The 23,380-nt window shown below is 40.9% G+C and overlaps 1 protein-coding gene across 2 annotated transcripts in view; it reads left to right on the top strand.

The window, feature by feature from the left end:
• Positions 1-1,190: 1,190 nt before the first annotated feature.
• LPCAT2 (lysophosphatidylcholine acyltransferase 2) overlaps positions 1,191-23,380 on the top strand; it is a 34,325-nt gene continuing 12,135 nt past the window's right edge. The window contains exons 1-10 of one of the 2 annotated variants that reach the window (XM_030026076.2): positions 1,191-1,676; positions 8,297-8,436; positions 9,523-9,740; positions 11,043-11,155; positions 14,255-14,315; positions 15,314-15,372; positions 16,634-16,668; positions 19,025-19,079; positions 22,569-22,651; positions 23,201-23,326. In XM_030026076.2, coding sequence (XP_029881936.2) covers positions 1,206-1,676; positions 8,297-8,436; positions 9,523-9,740; positions 11,043-11,155; positions 14,255-14,315; positions 15,314-15,372; positions 16,634-16,668; positions 19,025-19,079; positions 22,569-22,651; positions 23,201-23,326 — 1,361 coding nt within the window. In that variant the 5' untranslated portion in view covers positions 1,191-1,205. Of the gene's footprint in view, positions 1,677-8,059; positions 8,201-8,296; positions 8,437-9,522; positions 9,741-11,042; positions 11,156-14,254; positions 14,316-15,313; positions 15,373-16,633; positions 16,669-19,024; positions 19,080-22,568; positions 22,652-23,200; positions 23,327-23,380 lie in introns of those variants that run through there. The other variant, XM_041126127.1, reaches the window with a different exon arrangement.

Here is a 23,380-nt window from a genome sequence, read left to right on the forward strand (position 1 = left end):
ACAGAAAAAATCGTTTCAAGATAGTACCAGAGAAGGGTATCGCTGGAATGGATCAGCTAGGGAATTCATGGGGTTTTAAGAAGAGCTTGTACAATCATCTGTCAAGAATGATGGAGGTAGAATTGATCTTTCCCCTCTGGAGCTCCCCCCAGCCTTACTTTCTATGACAATTGTGCTCATCAGGTTCGTACACAGCTCTCTGGTTTTTCATAGCATAGTGCTCATTGCAAGGACTGGCATCACAGGGAGACCCTGGAAACCTGCCAAGGGAAATCCTACACTCATCAAGCTTCCATTATAGGCAGGCTTCAGTTAGCCCAAATGTATCATTATGATTACTCCTTAAGCACCTGCAATTGCAAAACACAAATAATAATTTTATAATAATTGTTTTATTAATTCTGATGGTATCTTTGTGGAAGCAGTCACGTCAAACTGGGAACTGAACTATGAGACATTTATAATTATTTTTGTTACAGCAACGCAAACAGTTCAGCAACACACGGACTAATGTTGTGTTAGGAAGTACCAGTATTTTCATGTGAAGGACGGATATGAGAAAGGGAAAAGCACCGTAACAAAACAAAGCATCTGAACCAATGTCATGTAAGAGGCCAGGAGCCAGAGGTCTTGGACCAGTGCTCTCTGTGCAGAGAGAGACTGGTGGCTCACCCCCACCGTTGTAGTGGATTACCATAAGAACCTAAAAGCATGTTTCCTAAATATGGTCAGGCTGAAACTTCCTTTTGGGTTGAAACCAGAAGCATCGGCATTGCATTTGAAGGCGCACGACCGGCAGAAGGCAGCGAGGAATGGAGTATTTTACAGCACTCCTCCGCCAGAACTGCCGCCCCGCGCCCGGCCTGCGGCCGGCCGGCCTTGCCCGGGGCCACCCTCGGGCAGCAGCCCGTGGCCCGTCCCTACAGGGCAGGCGTGCGGGAAGAGATCCCACCTAAGGAAAAGCTGCAGCGGATCTCTAGACCTCACCTACTCAAGACCAGAATCTCCGTATCAGCTTTCTGCAGCGGTGGAAACGCATCCTTCCCCTGGAAACAACTTCGGTTGCGTGCTATGACCACCTTTGCCTCTCTTCTCTCTCAGATAACAGACCACGTTGATCTGAGGACTGCCAGTGCTTATCAACAACGCACCCGCCATACCACTCCGCAAACATCGCCTCGGCGACCGGTTTACAGGAGGTGTAGATGGCTGCGGTCAGCGCGGAGCAGCTGCGCTGGGGGCGGGGAGGGCGGGCAGGGCTCCCGGGGCTGCCCGGCCTCCGCAGCGGGCACGAACCCCCAGCGCCTCCCTCGAGTTTCCGCCTGGCAGCTCCCGCCTCAGCACCGTCTCCTCAGGAGACCGGCGGCGGGGCCGGCACGGCGCCGCCCGCAGCCCAGCGCGGCCAAGGGCAGGCTGGCCCGCCCTCACCTGCCCCGAGGGGGGGGGCTCCCCGCGGTGGGCAGGGCGGGCCGAGGCGGGCCGGGCCGGGCCGGGGTGCCGCGGCCCGGCCGGCGGCTCATGCGCAATCGCCCGGGGTGGCGGCGCGCGGCGGCGGGAGCGGCGGGAGCATGGCGCAGCGGGTGCTGCCGCTGCCCAGGCAGCAGTCCTTCTGCCCGCCCACCGTCCCCAACCCCTTCGTCCACCCGGGGCGCCTGAGCGCCAGGGACAAGCTGCGGGTAAGGCTGGCGGGGCGGGCGTGAGAGGGCGCCGGGGCGCGCCCTGCCCGGCGGGCCGGGGCCGGGGCCGGGGCCGGGGCCGGGGCCGCCCGGTGTCGGGATGCGCATGGGTGCGGAGGGGAGGCTGTCAGCCCCAGCGGACGCTGGCTGTGCTGCGCCGCGCCGCGGTGTTCTGCCAGCTGGTCTGAACCAGCGTTACTTTCGCCGCTCTGAACCAAGGGGTTGTCACCGATGCGGTGTGAAGGTCAGTGGTCCTTCTAAAGGGACCTCCTTCCGATGGGAGAATGCGACTGTGCGAAAGAATACTGTTTAAAACTGCCGCCTGTTCCGCCGAAACCGCTGCCCTGTCTGACAGGAGCACGGGCGCTGCTGGGGCCTACCCTGCAGCCCGGTCCCGCCGCAGCACCGCGGTTACACCCCGGTGCCGAGCCGTGAAGGGACAGCGAGTAGCAAACCGGACGCTCAACATCTACAGCTCCGATGCTTTCCAGGAAACGGCACCTAGTAAGAACAGATCCTTCCCAAGTACGGCATAGTTTGCTTCCTGATCTAGCTTGGCGATAGCAGAAAATGAGTAGGTTATGTAAATGGCCAAAGCAAAGATGCAAAAGGTGTTCAGCATTAAAAAGCCACCATTTTTTGAAGTGAAGTTCTTCAAGCTGTCGCTCCTCAGATTCCACAAACTGCATGCTTGCTCTACACACACACACACAGGCTTATCGACGTCAAACTTAAACTTCTGACACAAGATTTGCAACACGCTTTTGAGAAGATTTGCACAATCATTACAGATAACACATGACTCCTAGAGAAAACAGGAGTCCTGTTTGACTCCAGTTTGCATCCCGTTTGAATCACAAGAACGAAATACTGTCCATCTAGCCATTGTGTCAAATGCCTCAGCTCTAGAATGAAGATAATAATTTCTCTCTGGTATGATAAGCTAAAACAGAAAATAACTTTTTACAGTAATTCTGTTTCGGACGCTTAACTCACTTTAGGCTGATTTTAAGCCTGGGTTATGGGGAGGGAAGTTAATCTCTTGTTTCCATATTGCAGTGTGGACAACAAAAAAAGTATCCTCAATTCCACTGGGTTACTGACTGGTGTCACTGGGTGAACTGAATTAGGGTTCTGAGCTGAATGCTGTCCCAGTACAGGTTGTGTACAAGCATACACAAGACTTACAGGGTACTTTTACAACTGAGAAAGCAAACAGTATTTCTGGGCTTTGATTTTTAGAAACATTCTCTAAAAAAATTGAGCTGATAAACCAAATATGAACTGACATCTCAGTGAGGACAATGAGGACATCTGTGTGTAGGTGAACTTACAGCATTGTCTGCTGATTGTTATAAATATCTGAAGCTGATGTGCAACTAAATATTTTATGTTTCATATAGCTCTTCCTCAAGTTATAAACAATGTTTGCCCTGAAGGTACCTGGGTGGAGGAAATGTGAGAAACCTGGAAAACAATTTCAAATCCTCTTATCCCTATGTTTTACTAGCAGCCTGAAACACATTTCAAATGCATCTGAATCAGTAGCTGTAGGCATGAACCCCGAGGAAAAGAAACTAGTTTCTTAATGAGGTTCCAGAAATGGACAGCTTTCTGTGCTGCCTGTTCTTTCTAGAGGATGCACAGACTACTTTCAAAAGCTTGCAATTTTAAGCTACAATTACCATTTTAGCAATCATAAATATATCCTACTTTTTCCCTTCAGGAGGAAGGGATGAAAAACATGGTGTGTCTTAAGGCAAGATACACTCCATACATAACTCCAGAATGCACCTGGAAGGAAGAGCACCCGGCTGGGTCAGGGCCCGGTGCTAGTGAGCTTTGAAGCAAAATTGCAGGAGTCACAGAACTTTAAAGCAGAAAGACACAAGAGAGACAACCTTTTTGTATTGTGTATTGCTCCCTTGTGTTCTCTTTCCCCTATAGTCATAGAGACTAGGATACTTCCTACTGTCTGCTTTATCCTGTAAACACCTGCTCCTGTCTTGCCCAGCACTGCGTATCGGACCAGCTGGGAATCAGAGCCTTACCAGAGAGTGTTATTGTAAACTTCAAAAAAGGGAAGTGCCCCTTCTGTTTCCATTTAAATCAAATGGAGTGTATCTCCATTCTTGCACGTTAAAGGACTGTTTTGTTATATTCCCCCTATTCTATACTATTCCTTCAACATACACTGATAAAAACAGATACAGTTTCAAAACCGTCTCTGGGAGCCCAATGATGGATTTTCATATGTTGGTAAACTCCTTGAATGTAAAGGCTCCTGTCCCCTAATCAATGGAGCCTGAAAGTGAGACAGGCTAGCTGTTTGCATTTCATTCATCTTCAAATATAAAAATAGGCTGTAGCCAGACTGAAAAGTAGAGTGAGAAGATTTTACAATTTTTTGCCAGTCCTTGTATCACTAGTAGTTTGCCAGCCAATGAGATTTTTGTCTGTCTTTACAATGTGCAAAACAAGGATCAGTTGTGCTGTGCTAAACATCTGCATGTACCAAACAAGATTTTAAAACAGTTGTTCAAATACTTCTGGTTTCCATCTTCTAACTGAAGCTGCCTGCAATTCAGTGGTGGGATTTTTCTTTTTTTAGTTTTAGTTCTGTTCATCCTGATTGCTCACTTGCCTTCCTGACTTCGGAACTGCAACTGCAACGCACAAATACTAGTTAAGTCATTACTAGATTCCACTTTATTCAGAAGAGATGCTCAGTGGATTTATGTAATGGTGAACTATGTAATGGCACAACCAGCATGCTATAAGCGTTATTTTCAACCCTGTACCTGGAAGCAAGTGGCTAGACTGCCTGGCAGAGCTGTGACATACTCTGGACACTCATGGACGACCATGTCTTGCTGTGCGTGTACTGCTTTGGGAGACAGTCCATCTGATCACAGTTTCAGATGTCAGGGGAGTTCAGCTGGAGTTGGGCTTCATTCTGGTCCCCAGCCTGCTCTTGTGCTGCTTCCTAGATAACTTGTCAGCAGCTGAAGTTGAACAAAATTTCAAGCTGAATTCTGTGGCTTTCTGATAGACCTGCTTTTCCCCTTCCCTGGTTCCTGACATCAGTGACAGTATAATCCCATGTATTGCTCAAGAGTTGGTCAGCTGTGGGAGTGTGACCTGGACTGCGAGGACTACTGCAGGTGTCTGCAACGACTGCAGTGACAGGCTATGCAGTTGTTGCAGACACCTTAAATAGAAAGTACACAGGTGATTCCAAAAGTGGGAAAAGGTTCTTTGGATGACTCAGAATAATCTTCGTGCTTACTGTATACAGAAGCTGGAGTGGCTCTGAGCAAAGGAGGCTGAGGGGAGACCTTATCACTCTCTACAACTACCTGAAAGGAGGTTGTAGTGAGGTGAGTACTGGTCTCTTCTATCAAGTAACTAGTGATAGGACAAGAGGAAATGGCCTCAAGTTGCACCAGGGGAGGTTTAGATCAGGTATTAGGAAAAATTTCTTTACTGAAAGGGTTGTCAGGCATTGGAACAGGCTGCCCAGGGAAGTGGTGGAGTCACCATCCCTGGAGGTATTCAAAAAACGCATAGACGAGGCACTTCAGGACATGGTTTAGTGGGCATAATGGTGTTGGGTTGACAGTTGGACTTGATGATCTTAAAGGTCTTTTCCAACCTAAACAATTCTATGATTCTATGGTCCTACTTATTAGTTACTAAACTTTGAACCTCTATTTTCTTCTGTATGTTTTTCTTCTATACTTTTTTCTTTTCTAGCCTACCTTGACCTTTCTCTTTTCTGTCCTTTTCTTACCCTACTCTGCAGCTGATGGAGCAGAAATCAACTCTGCCTCATTACACAGTGACCTAGAAAGCCAATAGCCTGCATCAGCAAATCAGTACCACCTGTGCATCTGCCTAAAATAGATTAATGAATTTATTAAAGTTTTGAGGAAGGGATTGTTTTGCTTTTGCTATTGCATTCTTTATTTTTCATTGTAGGTCAGTGCATTTTTTTTTTCCATAAAGCAAAAAGTTATTTTAAGTCAAAACACACTGATTTATGCTTATGCTGCCCATTCTGGGTAACTGAATGCAGCTGAAATGTTGAACTGGGACTATAAATCATAGTACAAGGGGACGCATATGGAGAAAAAGACACGTCTGATTTTGAGAGACAAGCAAGGAGTCTCGGTTGGTTTAACTTGCTACCTGACTTTTTCAGATTGGCCATGACTGGCACCAGAGAGTGGGAGCAATAGATCTCCAGGGCCAAATCTCTCATACCCAGCTACTGAACCCATTTCTGTGATCTAGAGCAGTCCTTCTCCTGTTGTCCATGAAGTTATGGGTAAAATTCCATAGCTAGTTGTATACAACTGTTACATAAAAGCAGGAAATAATCACACCTGAATGTTCAGATCTCTTCTGGAAATATGTTATATGGCAGTGCTTACAGAACATAAGCATCAACACTGTGTACCTGCTTCTCATGCTTATCATAATTTACACTATCCACTATCAAGTTTGGTCTGTTGTCACTGTGCCTTTTGTAACACAGAACTGAGTCCTGAAGGCCCAAAATTCCTGTTAATCATCAGCATCACAGGGTTTAGAGCCAGAGGCCAGGGCCTCTCCTGAATATTGACAAGAGGACAGTAAGAGGAGTTTATGTGAAGATGGAAGGGATTTGGTGGGGAGGGAAAGGACCGTGTTGATGAAAGGAAAATTAGAACCAACCTACTATATCAAAGAATTGGATAAATAATACTCAAAGATGCTTATATTCCAAATGTACTACAAACACTTGTTTCTGTTTAAAGAAAAGAGGTAAATTGAAATCCACTGGGTTGCTTAATAATCATAGCTCAAGTATGTAAGTTACAAACTATTTTGTAAAACTTACTTATTATTAAAAGCCTTGCTTTTCCTGTACATAAGTAGCCATTGCTAAGAGCTGACTAGAAAGGCTGATTTTTGAGAGGAACACTGTTGTTCAGTTGTAGATGTTCTTAAAAAATAGTAAAGCATAAAAAATAGTAAGCTCACAAGCATAAGTTCAACTAGCACAACTCTCATTCAATAGCTTCTACTGTACTTCTGAACTGGTGGAGCTGTCAGTCTGTGACCAATGATGCACTCTCATTAAAGTTTTGAGGGACTTTTAGAAACATAGCCCAAATAAAATAAAAAAATTCACTACTACAATTCTGCTTGGGTGTGTATTGTTTTGTGCATATCTATGCACACAGAGCTGATCCTCGTCAGTGAGTGGTAGCTGAGCTGGATTAGCTGCCAAAAGGAGTTGAACCGTTTACTAGCTTACCAGGAATGCTAGGCTATGAATTCCGCATGCTAACACAGCTCACCTGCCTCCCAGACCTGTGCTTGCTCAATCTGCATAGTGCTGTGTTGCGCCATAAAGGCCAACCTTCAGGATATAGTTTCTAACCTGATTTACTGAGGTAGAACAATTACGAATTTCTTTCTGCCCTGCCCTGTACCACAGCTGCCTGTTAACAAGGTTGCACCAATACACCTGTTCCCTGGAGCTGTGCATGAAAAAATGCAAGCTAAAAATTCCTTAGGGGGGGCTGGGGATGATATTTGAGGATTATTTGCAACGAGGGCATGTTAGTGTTTCTCCTTCCCTCCATTCCCCTTACAAACATACATGAAGAACTGAACAAACAGTGAACAGGCTTGGATCTGTTTTATACTGGTTTTGCTACCTAGCTTGGCTGTCTATGACCATAGCAGAACTCTCTCAGCAGTTTCTTTTGCTTCAAGTTAAAGCAAGCTAATAACAGTTTCCTGATTGCGGGGAGGAAAGGGAACTAAGCTTTCTTAATTTATTATGAAAAATTCAAGGGTGTCCTAGCACAGAGGTTAATATCTAAGACGCTTCAAACAGGAGGCAACAAGTTAATCTCCATAATCAGAAGGGTTCTGCTGCATGTTTGCAGCGGGCGGTGAGCAAACCACTTCCAAAGGTGATGAGCCAAGAGCTGCTACAGCAGCTTCAACAGCACTGTAAAGTCTGAAACTTTGCCTTAAACCACAGGTTCAGTTTTACTGAAAACTCCATTTCGCCTAAGTTCCAGCTAGGGCAAATGAAGTTGTGTTGCGTGTGCACTACTCCAGGCAGTAGTAGTGAGGATCACTTGTAGCAATAATGTGACTCAACACAAGATTTGTCATTTTGAAAGGGCAAGAGTACATTTTAGTCATCTTAACAATCCCACTTGGCTTCTAGACAGGCAGCTAGTGACAGAAGGCTCTGTAGCAGAGATATGTATCAGCTGGGCAGACTCATCTGAGCTGGCTGTATGCTGCAGACCAAGTCTAAGTATAAACTAAAGCCAGCAAACTCTGTTTACCCTCTCTGTCTAACAACATCCAAGCTAAAAACTGAAATACTCAGATGTTCCAGTTCTTCCTGAAATGGGAACCCAAAAGTGAAAATGAAATCCTGTGAATGACTGACTTCCCATATGAAGACTGGAATCATTAATGCTTTCCTGCCTAAATCACATAGCAGTAATGTTAGTATTTGAAAGTCCATATAATGTAACTACACAGATATCAGTGGCATTCCTGTTGATACCATTTCTTAAGATTTTTTCCCTCTTTTTTTCCAGACTATTCTTCAGGGGATTATTTTGCTACCCTTCCGTGCCATATGCATTGCATTCATTTTACTGCTAGCATGGCTGTTTGCATCAATTGCAACTTTCCGCCACCCTGGAAAAGGATCTGTGCCGCTGAAAGGATGGAGAAGGTAAAGTGACCAATATTTGTGAAAACTCTGTGCTTTTTTTTTTTTCCTAATAACACAAAGCCAGGGTCTAAAGCATTTTTTTTTCCTCTCACTTGTTTTCTCCTTTTGACTAAAGAGGAGTACTCAGTCAAATCTTAGTTTTACCCATTTAGGTGAAGCAACTTTTTGATGAGTGTATTTTACAACAATAGTGGAGCTTTTTAAATAGGTAGATTTTCAATTGTCTTGAGGCTAAAACAAATCTGTATAAAAATCTTTATAGACTATTTGTAAGCCAGGACTTATTTTAGTAATAATACTGATAGGAATATTTGAGAAAAGAAACTCATTAAGAAAAGTATTTGGTAATTTACATAGGCTGAGTTTCTGTGTAGCCCTTGTCATTCCTGCTATGCTATAATTTATAACAAAATTAGCTTTGACAGCTCCTCTCTTAGCTATGTTGCCCTTGAAGGAGTATTGTACAGCTGCCTCTGTGGGTTCTGGGTTTCAGTTGCTCTGGGTTTCTGACCTCAGAGTAATGAAGTTCCCTTCTAGCTGCGATGCACAGCAGCTGCACACAGGAGGAGGAGGCACAGGAAGTGAATTCTAACAAGGCTGAGAGATTACAAAGAGTCCCGTGAAGGGAACTTGTCCCCTGCTGAGGGAACGTGTTCCATTAAGGGAACAGGGTCATTTAATATTACTTGTTTAAAACTGATAGTAAAAGAACGGTATCAGAGTTACCTAAGTTCTTACAAAAAGGACACTGAATCTGCTAATTACCCACCCTCCCCTCGCAATAGTGTTGTGCTACAATGCTGTAAAATATGGCAAGAGAAATAGTGTACCTGGGAGAAGGTTTAGCAAGGTGCTGTACATTGCCTTATCTTTAAAATTATAATCTGGTTTCAACATGAAAAGGTGATGTTCCCTTCCCTGCTTCTACTCCTTTAGTCCTACACTCTCCCGGTGAGTAGTATTGCTACCTTGTGCCTGGCCCCAGTGCTGCTGAGAACTAGGAAACCTATTATGGGCTTTTCTTTTAAAGTACAAAAGAAATACTAACTGTAAGATGGATGATATTTTTGTGTTTCTGTTTACAAGGAGGATGATCCGGACAACACTCTCATGCCTAACTCGTACGCTGTTCTTCGTAATGGGTTTCCAAGTTAAAGTAAAAGGGAAAATAGCAAGTCTACTGGAAGCCCCAATCTTTGTTGCAGCTCCTCATTCAAGTTTTTTTGATGCCATTATTTCTGCCCTAACTGGAATGCCATCAATAGTGTCTAGAGCAGAGAACCTGTCAACTCCGGTACTTGGCAGTAAGTATTTATGAAAAAATAAAATGTTAGAAGTCAGCAATTTGACATTAGGCCAAAAGTCTTATCTCTGAAAGTGATTTAAGGGCAGACGTCTTAAACCCTTAGGTTTCAAAGATATTGACAAATTATTTCTAGTGAAATCCCCGTGACGAGTTATCTTTCTGAATTGGTCAAAATGTCTAAAACTATGCTGTTTCTTTTCAGATATGAAATATAATATCACTTTAAATTTGCTTTATACTGAAAGGATGTCTTCTAACTGCTCAGGCTAGAAGCTTTCTCTTAAAATTCTCCTAGTAGATAGCTTGAGAAATCTGTTCAACTGCTGTCTTTTAACAGTGAGGCCCACAAATGTACAACATGGATTAGTGAAGGTTATTTCAAAATAGACCCAAACTACAGCAGTCTGGAAAATACCGTATTTATAAGTTTAAACTTGCAGGCACTATTACGGATAATTTTTTTTAATGGGAGTCAAACTGGGAAAGAATAAAAGAGAAGTTACTCAAAAAGGAAATGCAAAGAGTGGAAAAGATCAGATGACTCATGCTTCTATTATTTCCTCCTCCTTTTGGCACAAAAAGAATCCTCATTTGCATTATTACTAGAATCAGCTGTAGACTTTCTGCTGGCTGTACAGTAACCCAAAACTAAACTCAGTAGGCAACATAGAAAAGTGTCTGTGTAAGAAATAAACTAACTGATAATACATTGATCTTCTCTTAAAAGCACAGGAGTGGGACATAGAAGATAATTCTTCCCTAAGTTTCTCATCACACCTTAATAGGTACACACATTCTGATTTAGACTCCTGATTAAATGGGGGAGGGGGGGGAGTGTCTGCAGCTTACACAGGAGCTGTGTGTGCTTTGTCACTGAAAAGGGACATCTTACTTCTTCAGCGTAGGCTCAAACTACTTGTTGGTTGCAGTCTGCATGAGTTAGGCCTGAGTGTGGCCCATGAGCAGAGACCTGATCAGGTCTCTTCCTTAGAATTGTGTGGAAATGCTCAGTGAAAAATAACAGCAATATTAGTAGAATGTGTTTGGGTGAATTTGGCATGTTTATACCTACTGTAAAGCTCCTCAGCTGGCAGTGTAGGTATGTCTTCTATGTCTTACTTCCCATTTTGCAGAATGAGGCAATAATAACACTCTTCTTATCTATTTAGTCTGAAAGCTGTTTGTGCAGAGTCTGTCTCCAGGCATGAGCATAACAAGTTTTTGCTACAAGAGAGTCTTGAACTCATGTGTTTTCTAAGCACTAGTATGAGACAAACAAAAATGTTTATCTCCTTCACAGCCATTTTAAGTTCCCTTCAGCCTGTATCAGTTTCTCGTCAAGACCCTGATTCACGGAAGAATACGGTCATCGAGATAACAAAGCGGGCATTATCAAGAGGCCAGTGGCCACAGGTAATAAATATGCTACTAGTCTTCTGTCAAGTATTCATATTCCATATTCACTGTGCATCATAATATCACGAGTGCCCAGCTGAGTAGGATTCTATTGATGTACAAAGATGAAGTCAGCTCTCGGGTATATAACTGGCTTAGGAAAGGAAGATGAGAGGCTGGTTCCCAGAAAGAGTTTTCTTGTGACAAATGGGTCAGTTAAATCCATCCAGTAACAACTGCTGTTCCAAATGCAGATGCTCTTGACTTTCTCTTTTCCCTATTCAAGTCTTAACGTACTGTCTTCAGTGTAGCAGATGACTTGCATTGGTATATGTGAATGAGTACTCTCAAGCTAGCTCTTGCATGAGAAGCTATGTTGCAAAGCTGTGCTCATAACAGTTAGGGGATGAGCAGTTGATGAGATGGGTAACCCAGGCTGTCCAAGCTCCAGCATGAACAGTACTTAAGCTTAAAATATCAATTTCACATGTGGAGAAAAGCTGAGATGAAGCTCAGTTCACTCTTTAGGTTAATAATGCACTAAACCCAAGACTTTTAGATTGGTCTGAATTGTGGAAAGATTTTAACATGGAAGCAATAGTTACTGATTCTGCACAGTTTTTCCCATGGTCATTCTTCAGCAGCAAGTTGCTGTTGCGCTTCTAGGCCTTGGATGGCTTTCCATCCTGAAGAGCTAATGGGGCAGGGGTTGCTCAAGAGGAAGAAGAGTGCTGAGGCAGCAACTCTGATGCTTTTGCAGCAGGCAGAGGGCTGGGATGGAAATCTGCATCCTTTGCAAGAAGAAAGACCTGGAGCGGTTGTGAACCTACTGACATCTCATTTGGCAGTGCCTCTCTGCTTTATTCTGTTGCATTGACTCTGGTCTCATGTTGCCTTCAGATACTATGAATACAGTATCATTACTATGCTGCTGGACAAATACAGTCAGTGATATAAGACCTTTCTCCAGAGATACCCTGTGCAGATTTGTGTATAAACTCATGCTTTGTGATTTGAATTAGTTCTTGACTTGGTTTCTTAGGGGTTAATTTACTTAAAATAAAAACTCAAAGAAGTGACTGGTTCAGTAGCTAAAGTCACAAGGTCTCTTTAGTCATAGTTGGATACTTCCTACATGACTGAGAAAAGTTAACTTTTCCTTCACTTTTGTTCCAGTGAAGGGCTCTTGAGGAAAATTAAGAGGCAAGTGAAAATAATAGACTTCAGTAGCAGGTATCTGTGACAGCTAGACCTGAATACACTGCTCTACTTGCTGAATAGTCTCTAGAAAGAGAGAACATTCGCGTAGGGAAGACCAACACTTGCCACTTTTTTTGAAATGGCATTATTTAGACACTTCATGCATCATTTTTACTTAGCAAGCACCTTAAAAAAAGCTTTTTAGTTAATGTTTAGGCTACTTTAATGCGACTCATAAATGCATTTTTCTAAGCTGCCATAAATACTTTTAAAGCCTCCATTATTTTTTTCAGTTTGTCAGTTATATGGAGGATTTTAAATATGCAAAGCTAGGAAGGCTTTTTTTTTTTTTTTTTTAATACTGTGCTTACAAACTACTCTGATGCTTGCAATTTGCTAAACTGTTATGGATGAAGTGATTCCAGCAAAGCCCTGGTAGACCTAATCTCTGCTGAAAATAGCATGGGGAGGAAAGGGGAATTGGCTCTACAGCAATACTGCACTTGGGATAAAAACTAGGTATGTATCATGGCATAAATAGTCTATGAGTCAAGTAATCTGGGAATCTCCAAGACTAAGTCAGCAGTATAACTGGGGGTGTCACTGGGTGATTCCTAGTCCTGTGCCCTGGCCACACCTTCCTCCTACTCTGTTTTTTTTTGAGAAACTTGACCACAAGATGATGTCTGTCATATCCTCTTCAGAGTGCCTGGGCTGCATTCTCTTAGCACAATAGAAAAGAAAGAGTAGCTGGATTCCCCGTTCCTTCCTCCTAAAACCAAAACACAACAGGCAGGGCAACGCTTGTGCTTATTAATAGCATGAGGTTCTGATAAGTGCTTCTCCCAACCCTGTATCAAAACGAAGGGGAAGGAGGGAATGATTACTTACTTTTCGGTCAGTCACTAATACGTTTTCTGTGGCTTATGACATACGCTAAGCAGAAACATATCCATTTTTGTGTCCATAGCACCAGTGAACAATTTCTGATTATAGAATGCATAGTGAAGGACTGACTGTAAATCGGTATGTGCAGCTGTCTCTATCACACCTTAGTACAGCCTGTGTCCCTTGGGTGTGACCTAATGATGCCCTCTTTCATCTAGCCTTGACCTGTTCATTTGGACTGAAGTGGGAGCACACCTTGAACACTCTTTTGACCCAGACCAGTTCTTCTACTGAGGTTTTTTTGGAATGCTGCTTATGATCCTATAGTGATATGAGAAACACAGATCTTCCTTATATTCCATAGGGGGCCGGATTCAGTGTGTCACATTGCAGCTCACTGTGCATCTAATCTAGTATCTTTCAGACACTAATTCAGAAACCTTCTGGGTATTTGGTGTGTCTGAGTAATTCAGGTTCAGAGGCTGTGTAGTGATATGTAATGCCTTCAGAGCTCTGCATCACAGATGCACATGCTCTCTCTGCCTTTTGTTGGTACCCCTCAAGCTGTGATCTTCTCGTCTCAGTCATGTTGATAGCATCTGTGCCTGTAAACGCTCAAGAACCTTATGCACTTCATGTCAGCCCAGACTCTTGATGGTTATACACCCAGCAGTTCAACAAGGAGCTGCTGGCAGAGGAACAATTTTCCTATCATTACCAAGACTAAACATTTCAAGTGAAACACTTAAAGCCTTTTGTACCGTATTTCTGAACTGATAAAGGCCTTTCCCCTGAAATTCTCTCTTACAAAGCATTTGTTTCCAAATCAAGATGGATCAGGTTAATACTACTGTGAGCATCCTTCACTTATTTGTTCATTTCCTTTTGAAACAGTAATGATATTCTTGTGATGCAGTGTAATATGTCACAGAGCTTGCATAAAAAGTCAGCCTTTATGTAACTGATGCTGAAGTATAATCTTTTTATGAAATGTGTGTATATATGTATTTCTTTCTCTTTAAATCCAAGATACTGATTTTCCCAGAAGGCACCTGCACAAACCGATCTTGCCTGATCACATTTAAACAAGGTGAGAGATTTTGTCGCATCGTTGTTGGAAAATAACGTGTGAAATATTAATTTGGTAGTTCTGGTAAGGCCTATACTTCTGCAGGTACCTCATCCACAACAGCACTGTAGTAATGTCTGATATCATTACAGTTTCAGTGGTGCTAAACCCAGTATTTTATACTAGTCAGTTTACTTTTCTGATTTTTGGTATTTTGTAGGATGCAAAATACCTATGATGTATATGGTTAGTTGGTTGGGTTTTTTTCTGGGTACAGTTTTAATCTAATTTATTTATCCAGAAATTTGACTGTGATTATTATGAGATGAACTACCGAAATACATGCTACTTATGATGTTCTTTTAGCACAACTCACAGTCATGCCATCTTAGATTCCTGTAAATTTTGCCATGCAAGACCTAGCAACCAAGTTACAAAATCTCTTTGCGTAGTGCTTAGCAAGGCAGGCCGAGAGATTATTTTTAACACAGAAAGGTACTTGATACCATCACTGATCATTAGATTGTTGTGCTGCACTTCAGTTAAAGCCACGTTGCTCTCCTTTCTTACTGTTGTACAGTGCCTTGGGTAGCAAAGGTACAAAAACAGTACTACATGCTCAGATCCATACCACTTATGAAGATAATCAGAACAGAAAAGGGTTCGGGAAATGCTCAACAGCCTTGTGAGCATCTAAGCCTTTGAAATGAATGCCACTCAATGGGGAGACAATACACAGAAAACGAGTTTGAACAGTCTAGGAATGTTAGGCAGCTTTCTCCTTGAAATGGAGACTAACCCTTTTCTGTCCTGACATCTTGCTAGTTCTGCTGCTGATTTAAAAACAAACAAACAAACAAACAACACAGAAAACCTACAGCAATAGGAACACTTCCCATTTCTTCTCACATTTTTAAAAATTTCTCCTTCCAGATACCATGTCTTACATGAATCACTTAAAACTCCCAACTGCTGTATTAAGCTTAGTCTTAACAATCAATTCTAATTTGTGGTTGCAGGTGCCTTTGTTCCACGAGTACCTGTACAACCTGTGTTGCTCCGATACCCCAACAAGCTGGTAAGCAGAACATTCTTCTATCACTAACTAGTAATACAGAAGTCAAAATCCTGACTTAAACAGTACCTACGATAAATATTTTGCCTTGTCACTGAAGAATCTATTGTCCTGAGCTTTAGCATTGGAGCAGCCAGGCTTTCCCAGTGTCACCATGGTGTAGTTGCTATTCTGATTGTAAAAAATTACTGCTGGGCTTCTTAGCTATAGTTAAAGTAAGAGGGAGCACAGGAAAGTATTGCAGCGGAAGTTAGAAACTTCCTGCAAAACCACAGAGCCTGTACTTTGAAGTCTAAAATGCACACAACTTCTCTACTAGTCACCATTTTTTGTTTAAGCTCAAAATACTCTTACTGCAAAGGGGCTTACAAAGTTTTGGAACAAAAGCAAAGCTGAGCCATGCAGTACCTCCAACACTCCCTCCTGCAGGGGCCTCAGGAGGGCAGCTTTGCAGATGGTTCTTCTCCTGCAACTTTTCCATGTTATGCGGAGTAAATGTTTACACTTTTTGCCATGTATAGGGGCACAGATGTATGGCTCTGCTTCACTGACAGGTGTAATGCTGGGACATGAGTCTAGCAACTTGTTAACTTTCTTTTTAATTATGTGGTCATCCAACAAATCCAGAAAAGACCAAATTTTTCATTTCTAATGGTTTTTAAGGTTAAAAACCAGTGATTGTTATTGTTGTTGTTATTTACAAAGACTCCTTTGTAAAATCTTTTTACAGATCAATTTAAAAAATTAAGGGAACCACTAAAGAGGATTGGTATTGCATTTCACTGAAAGGATTTAAGGATCTGCAGTATACATTGTAAAAATTATATATAAGTAGTAATAAACATAAAATAAGGAAAAAAAAAATCCAAAAAAGCGAAGAAAAAGCATGAGAGATTACCTGTGCAGAAATGTCCTTAAAAACTAAATCAAACATATTTATGAGGGTGCCCTTCTAAAGGGACTGGTAAAGTCCTCTGAAAAAGTCTTACTAGATTTTTTTTTTCCCCAACCTCTGTTGTTTGGATCAGAATGAATGATTTAAAATATCTAAGTAACGATATAAATTTTGTTCCCAATTGTTGATATTATCAAAAGTCTGCCATGCTTATTTCCATATTTTTAAGGCAAGGAATCCTAGTCACCCTGACACCTTTATTTATTTTCACTACAGGACTATAAAACCGTCTTCTATACTGTAACTTATCTGCTCTCTGACTTTCATCTGGTTTTGTCATACATTTCTGTGTTTTATTTTTCTCCTTAGGATACTGTGACCTGGACATGGCAGGGCTATTCATTGTAAGTTTCTTAATCCTACTGAAAATTACATATTGAATTTTTTTCCCCCATTGCTAAACAGTCTGCCAAACAGATTCAGCTAAGCCAAGACACATGTTCTTCTAGATCTGTTTTTATGAGGGGGAAATACTTGGGGATAATGCTGTCATGCAGTAGATTTCATATCTGAGTGGCTAGAGAAAGGGTTTGCAAATGGGGAAGCATTATTTCCAGCTCTGCCACCATTTTGTTTAATTTTCTCCTATGTTTTGCACATTACACTAGAGCAAAAGAAGTATTTGAAATTCTTTTTCTTGGGGAAACAATCATAGTCATTAAAATCCATAGTTGTTTACAGTTTCCTACATGGTATACAAACAAGAAAAAATGTTCTTTTATCCCCTCTCTTTATTCATTCCTCCATCTCATTTGAAGAAGATGGGCAAAACAAGTATTAATTTTCCCCATCTTTCCCCATTCAAACATCGAGGATTCTTCTTTACATTTTTATTTTTGCCTGACTCAACAAAAGCAATTTTGAGATCCCAGTGAAGAGGCTATAGATATAGATACAGATAGTATCTGGCATTGAAATAATGAAAAATATTTCAATAAACAAGTTAGGCAATGCATCTGTGTTTATTTCTCAACACAGGTGGCCTTTTTAATGTGCTAAAATATTTTATTAAAGTATTAGAAATCCTTTACAGGTGCACTGAAAATATGTCTGGAAAATACTTTTCACCTTATAAACATTCATTAAAATGTGGATTTGCAGAATCCATATACCACATTTTCATGTGGAATATGTAGTGTATCTAAGTACAGCAGTACTGATTTACTGACTAAAATTTTTAAGGCAACTAATTCTGAAACATGTCTGAACTGGTGGAGCAGATCATAAGCGCCTTCAAAGCTATCATTAGTTAATCCTAGTACCTGCATACTTATAGAATGGACATTATGAAAGCTGACCTAGATGAAAATGTCCATCTCGGTTTCCCAAGCATTTTTTGCTATTATTATTACTGCTGTTACAGTTATCAGCATACTGAGAGTAACAAACATTGCAAATTCAGTAGCATACTGCAGGTTTCTCCTATGAAGGATTTATGCTGGAAGATTGAAAGGGAGCTATGTCTTCAGTTATGAGAGGTGGTGTAGGAATAGGTGAAGAAAGAAATGAAATCAGAGGTATTCCTGTGGAAGGGAGGAGACTGCCCAGTCACTAAAAATTGAGAAATGCTCTAAGCCTGGTGGCTGGATGATGAAGGCTCAAATCGAAACCTATGTAAAGATGAAAGAAACAGCTTGGCAAAATCATGAGAAGAGAAGACATGGATGGGGTAGAATCTAGAGATTCTTAACGAAAATAACTGGATCCAGAAGAAGAACATCCCCCATGCAAACCTGCAGATCACAAAATGCAGAATTGTCACACTCTTTGTAAAACTTCCTGGATATTGTGGCCAGGATGGGACAGTACCAGTCTCCTCCTCAGAAACATCCTGACCCAGTTTCTGCTTTCACTTACTACTTCTTTCTTACTTTTGTGCCTTACTGGGAGGAATACCTAATGTTATGTGTTAGAAAATCAAGTGTTAAGAGTGGATTCCTGCAGAGAGTAGAAGCCTGCCTTTTCCTTTTCTTTTTTTTATTTTGTCCAAAACAAGAACAGAAGAAAGATTGCTTGAAGGTTTTCTATTATAATTTACCTGATTTAAAGTAAAGAGCAAATATGCATTTCTGCTTAAAAATCACAGTGAAAAGAACAAGTCAGAAGTGGAAGTGATTGTGCTTACCCTCTTTCACAGTTTCTTCCTCCCCCTCCCCATTGATACTAAAATTTTTTACTTTTTCTAAAAGCACTGAAGATCCCGAACATACTGACACTTCATTAACACATTTGTGGAAACACTACTATGATTTGCAAAATGGCTAGCAAATACTAACAAATCCTTGCTTCAGTTCTGCAGAAGGAAGTTACTGGTCCCCTTTTGCAGATGACAGAATTAAAGATAAAGCTAATTCTCAGAACCAAAGCTCTTAAAGCTTTAAAATCCAGTATGTATTCACCTCTTTAAAGATAAAGTAACATATATAAATTTTGCTGGCCAAAGAAGTGTATAGTATTATTAATATGCATGACAACAGACAACAAGTTGCCTGCCCAGTGAGCAAGAAGCAGCAATATGCAGAAGCCCTGTAGAAAAAATGTCGAAAGCAACATTTCAGGGAACTTCACTGCAAGGTACTTAAAAACCTCACCCAGTATTGGCTGTGTTTTTGTCAATGCTTTAAAAAGTTTCATCTACTGATGTGCAAATACTTTGTTTTTCAGTAAGTAAAATGTATTCCTCTTCCTCTTTGCCTGCAGAAAAGAGCTGTGCGTAATGACGGTGTGTCAGCTCTTCACAAGAGTAGAAGTTGAGGTAAGAATGAGAAATATTTTTGTACTAAGATTCAGCAACCAGGGAATTTATACTTTAATATAAATGCATTATTCACATTATCAGTCAATTATTCACATTATCAGTCACTGTTAGTGAACAATAAACAAATGTCTCAGAAACAAGAACAGAATCACGGTGAGTAATATATTTAGATCTGTTGTCCATATCTATGTATCACTTAATCTAATGAGTTCCTAAAAGCAAGCTGTCAGAAATGCCTTTATTTTTAAAGCATTGTAAAATCATTGCTAATTATCACCACATGCATTTTACAGATGTTAAAACTAAGAATTATAATACGTTCTGTTAAAGGTAACAGCTTCTTTTTCCCACCTTCTCATTTCCCTGCTCCCTTCAAAGTATCCTTGTCTTCTTCACCATCTTCCCAGACTGAACTCTAAAAGGGTTCTGCTACTAAGAGCTTACTTAAGGACTCTAGTACTTGTACTGAGCCTTGTATAATGAGCTGGTTCCCTTGATCATTAAAATCAGCTGCACAGCACAGAGACAGATGAATGGCAACTGAAACAACATACACACTTCATAATACCAGTACAGCAGTACTTTAACTGCTCCCTGTCAAAGAGTCAACATTCAAAACAGAGTAGTGAGAAGCCAGATAACTGAGGTGCGACCAGTTTAAGTGTTGTACTTCACATTCCTTACCAGACCACAAAGGATTGATACTAAAATTTTTTACTTTTTCTAAAAGCACCGACGGTCCCGAACATACTGACACTTCATTAACACATTTGTGGAAACACTACTATGATTTGCAAAATGGCTAGCAAATACTAACAAATCCTTGCTTCAATTCTGCAGAAGGAAGTTACTGGTCCCCTTTTGCAGATGACAGAATAAAAGATTAGTGTGGACTAAGATGGTTTAGGGACCTGAGGAATGGGAGAAATTCATACAGGTTTTGCTGTTCATTTGCAAAACACAGAATTTAGTGAAGTTGTGCAAAGCTTTGTAAATACAAGCAGTGTTGCTACTACTAACAATTACCAATATGGTCTTTGTTGTGAAACAATGAAATTAATTTTAAGGGAGCACCTTGTTACTGTATAGCACATGCAGTAGACACATTTATAGAAGGTGTACTAAAGAGCAAATTCTCATAATTTTGTACGGAAGCACATACATATGTAATTTATATATGTGGGAGCAAGAAATAGCTAATGGAGCCCTTCCAGTAGAATGTTTATTTTCCCCTACTTCAGAACAGAACTCAAACTTGCCTGCTAGAAAATAAATTTCATGTTCCAAAAGATGAAACTGAAACATGAAAAAATATGCAGCTTTCACAGCAGCATGTGTCCTCAAAGCAGAACTAATTTCTTAGCATCAATGCAAAAGATCTTCCATTTTAAAAAGAGAAGGGGCAGATTTGCCTGGGGAAGGAGGGAATCAGACTACTTCTTTTAAGAGTGGACATTGCTGTTGCTGTTCCATACTGTGAGCAAGTAGCCTCTCCACTCGCATGAGTCTTGCACTGCCTCTACTAACTGCACATGAACAGTGATGTCCTCCTGTAGTCCAAGGGAGTATGTGCATGCATGTCTAGTCATATTCTAAAAAACTGTAGATATTGAAGATTAAACAGTGAACCTGGCAGTGAGTTTTAGGGCTGCAAAAGATACAGCATTTGGCAAATTCTGTATGAAGAGAGACTAGGGCAAAAGCAGATCAGAGAAGTATTTTTGCTACTGGAAGAGCTGTGAAGAATTTTTCTTAGAAGGACTGCAATTTGACAGGGAAGGTATACTTACTAGTCTTCATCAGATAAGCAGCTGGGTGTCTTTGAGAGCATGCGTGCCACCTCAGGAGACCAAGAAACCAAATTCTTCATCCCCAGCTGTGGTTTCTGGCAAACTGGTTTTCTGAATAATTGTAGGTTTTTGAAGGGGACGGAGGTGTTGTTTAATCTGCCAGAGATTTAGGTTGCTGTCTGAGCAAGACCTTAGCCTCAAACGATGTAATGACTGCTTTCAAGACCATGACCCATGTTTGCATAGATAAACTTCTCAGAGTTGTGACTTCATCTCACCCAGTGATGACACAGTTTTCTGTGTCTGTACGATGTGCCTGCACTTCCTCGATTTAAGAGTTAGGTGACTTCTGAAGGGAAGTTGTAATAAGCAGGGATGTATTTCAGATGTTGAACAGAGCTGGCAACTGCTTATAGAAAGAATGAAATCTCAAACTTTCATGTAAACAGCTAGATCCCTGCTGTCCTTACAGGGGAGGAAACTTTTAGCTATAAACAGAAAATTGTTACGGCTATTTGACAGGTAACCGATTCCATAAACTTACTGGTTTTAATCATAAAAATCATCGAGGCAGCATTCCTTAAAAACAAACATAAAAAGGCTGTTCAGGATGGACTGCATTTATATGGGACAGTTACCACTATATTAGTGCATCACCAGCAACTGCAATGTAACTGAAGAAACATACTGACACATAATTAGCAACTGTGTCTTTCAATGAACCATGAGCAACACCTTATACTTACCCTAGAATTGCTGTATTCTAGGACTTAAGGGCAAGATTGCAGGGTGGGGAGTAGCAGAACTCAGATAACATAACTGAGAAAAGGCATGGTAAACAGAGCTGCAAGCAAACACTGTAGACTGAAGTAGAAAGAACAAAATACTCCTCCACACACACTACTTTGCAAACAAACAGATGCTGATTCATGCCATGTTAGATAATAAGTCATCTATAGTACATTTTTAGTGTAATGCTACTTCAACTTCTTACATATTAACACTGAATAAATCCTCAACAGTAAATGTATTGCCATTTAGATATCTGGGGTGTTTTCTAGGTTTGGGAGGAGAGGCAGTTGATTTGTTGGGGTTTTTTACTCTCTGCTTGGAGTTCCAAAATTTTACAGTATTTGTATCCAGTTAGTGCTCTACTTAACAATTCAGAACTGAGATTCCTTAACATTTTTATCATGGAGGAGAAACTTACAGGAAACTTATCAGTCACATGCTGACAGATACAACTAACAGGTATGAGGTGGGACTGCAGGGTGTACTTAAAAACATTAAAAATCTTACATACACTATTCCAATATATATCATCACTTAAAAAGGATCTTTGAAAAGGAATGTACAGTATTTCAGACTAACATTCTTACCAATGTAGCATTTAATTTTCTAATTAAGTATTCATTTATTATACTTTCCTTCTTCGGGGGTTTGATTTTTCATATTGAAGCAGCTTCCACCAACCTTTAAGAAGTAGTTTTGGACTAAATCTCGTTTGTGTGACTAGTGCAGAAGAGCCAGAGTGGTTTCTAAGGCAGTTGAGACCTCTAGTGTCCAATTCCTTCATTGCATGGCTAATTATTTTTTTTCTCCTGTTTTTCCCCCGTTCCAAACAATAACAAGAAATTGTTCATGTTGCTAATAAAGTGGCGACTATTGAATCGATTGGATAACTTATCTCTTTCAGTTTCTGCCTGTTCATGTCCCTACTGAGGAAGAAAAGAACGATCCCATTCTTTTTGCCAACAGAGTCCGACAAACTATGGCAACGTATGTACTCAGTCATGAATAAAATCTTTGAGAACTTTTATATCCAGCAATTCCATATATATCCTAGCCATAAAGTAGAATTTAGTCAAGTCCCAGGTGCTATATATAGGAATTGTTCTAGATTTTCACTAAGAGGTGTCAAATTCCTATACTAAACCACCCTGATTGTTTTTATATGGAGCATAAAGAAAGTTGTCTTACATTGGAACATAGTATGTTCAATTCATGGAAAGCTGGAATAAATTGTTCCCTTATTTGCTTGGCAAGAATAAGTGGGTGGTTTGTTCTCCAGTGTTACTAGGCTACATTTACAAGACTGTAAATCTTAAGACATCGTGACGCTGCCATAATGTAGTTTCACAGTATGGTTTCACAGTTTAACAGAATGGCACATATTGCTTTATCCTACTTGGAGCAGTGCAAGAATGAATTATCATTTGTTTTGTACATTAGCATTAAAGCCAAACTGAGACAGAGACAGGAAACAGTCAACTAAAAGTAATTTTAATATAAGAAACTGATTTTTCTTTTTCCTTAATTTTGTTTCAGTGCTTTGAATGTGCCAGTCACTGACCACACTTTTGAAGACTGCAGACTGATGATTTCAGCAGGACAGCTGACTCTACCCATGGAAGCTGGGCTGGTGGAATTCACCAAAATTAGCAAGAAACTCAAGTAAGGGAAGTTTAGCTGTTGGTAACATAATTACTGCAGTGCTGCAGGTGTTGA

Source organism: Aquila chrysaetos, chromosome 9 (assembly GCF_900496995.4).
Source record: "Aquila chrysaetos chrysaetos chromosome 9, bAquChr1.4, whole genome shotgun sequence".
Lineage (NCBI taxonomy): Eukaryota > Metazoa > Chordata > Aves > Accipitriformes > Accipitridae > Aquila > Aquila chrysaetos.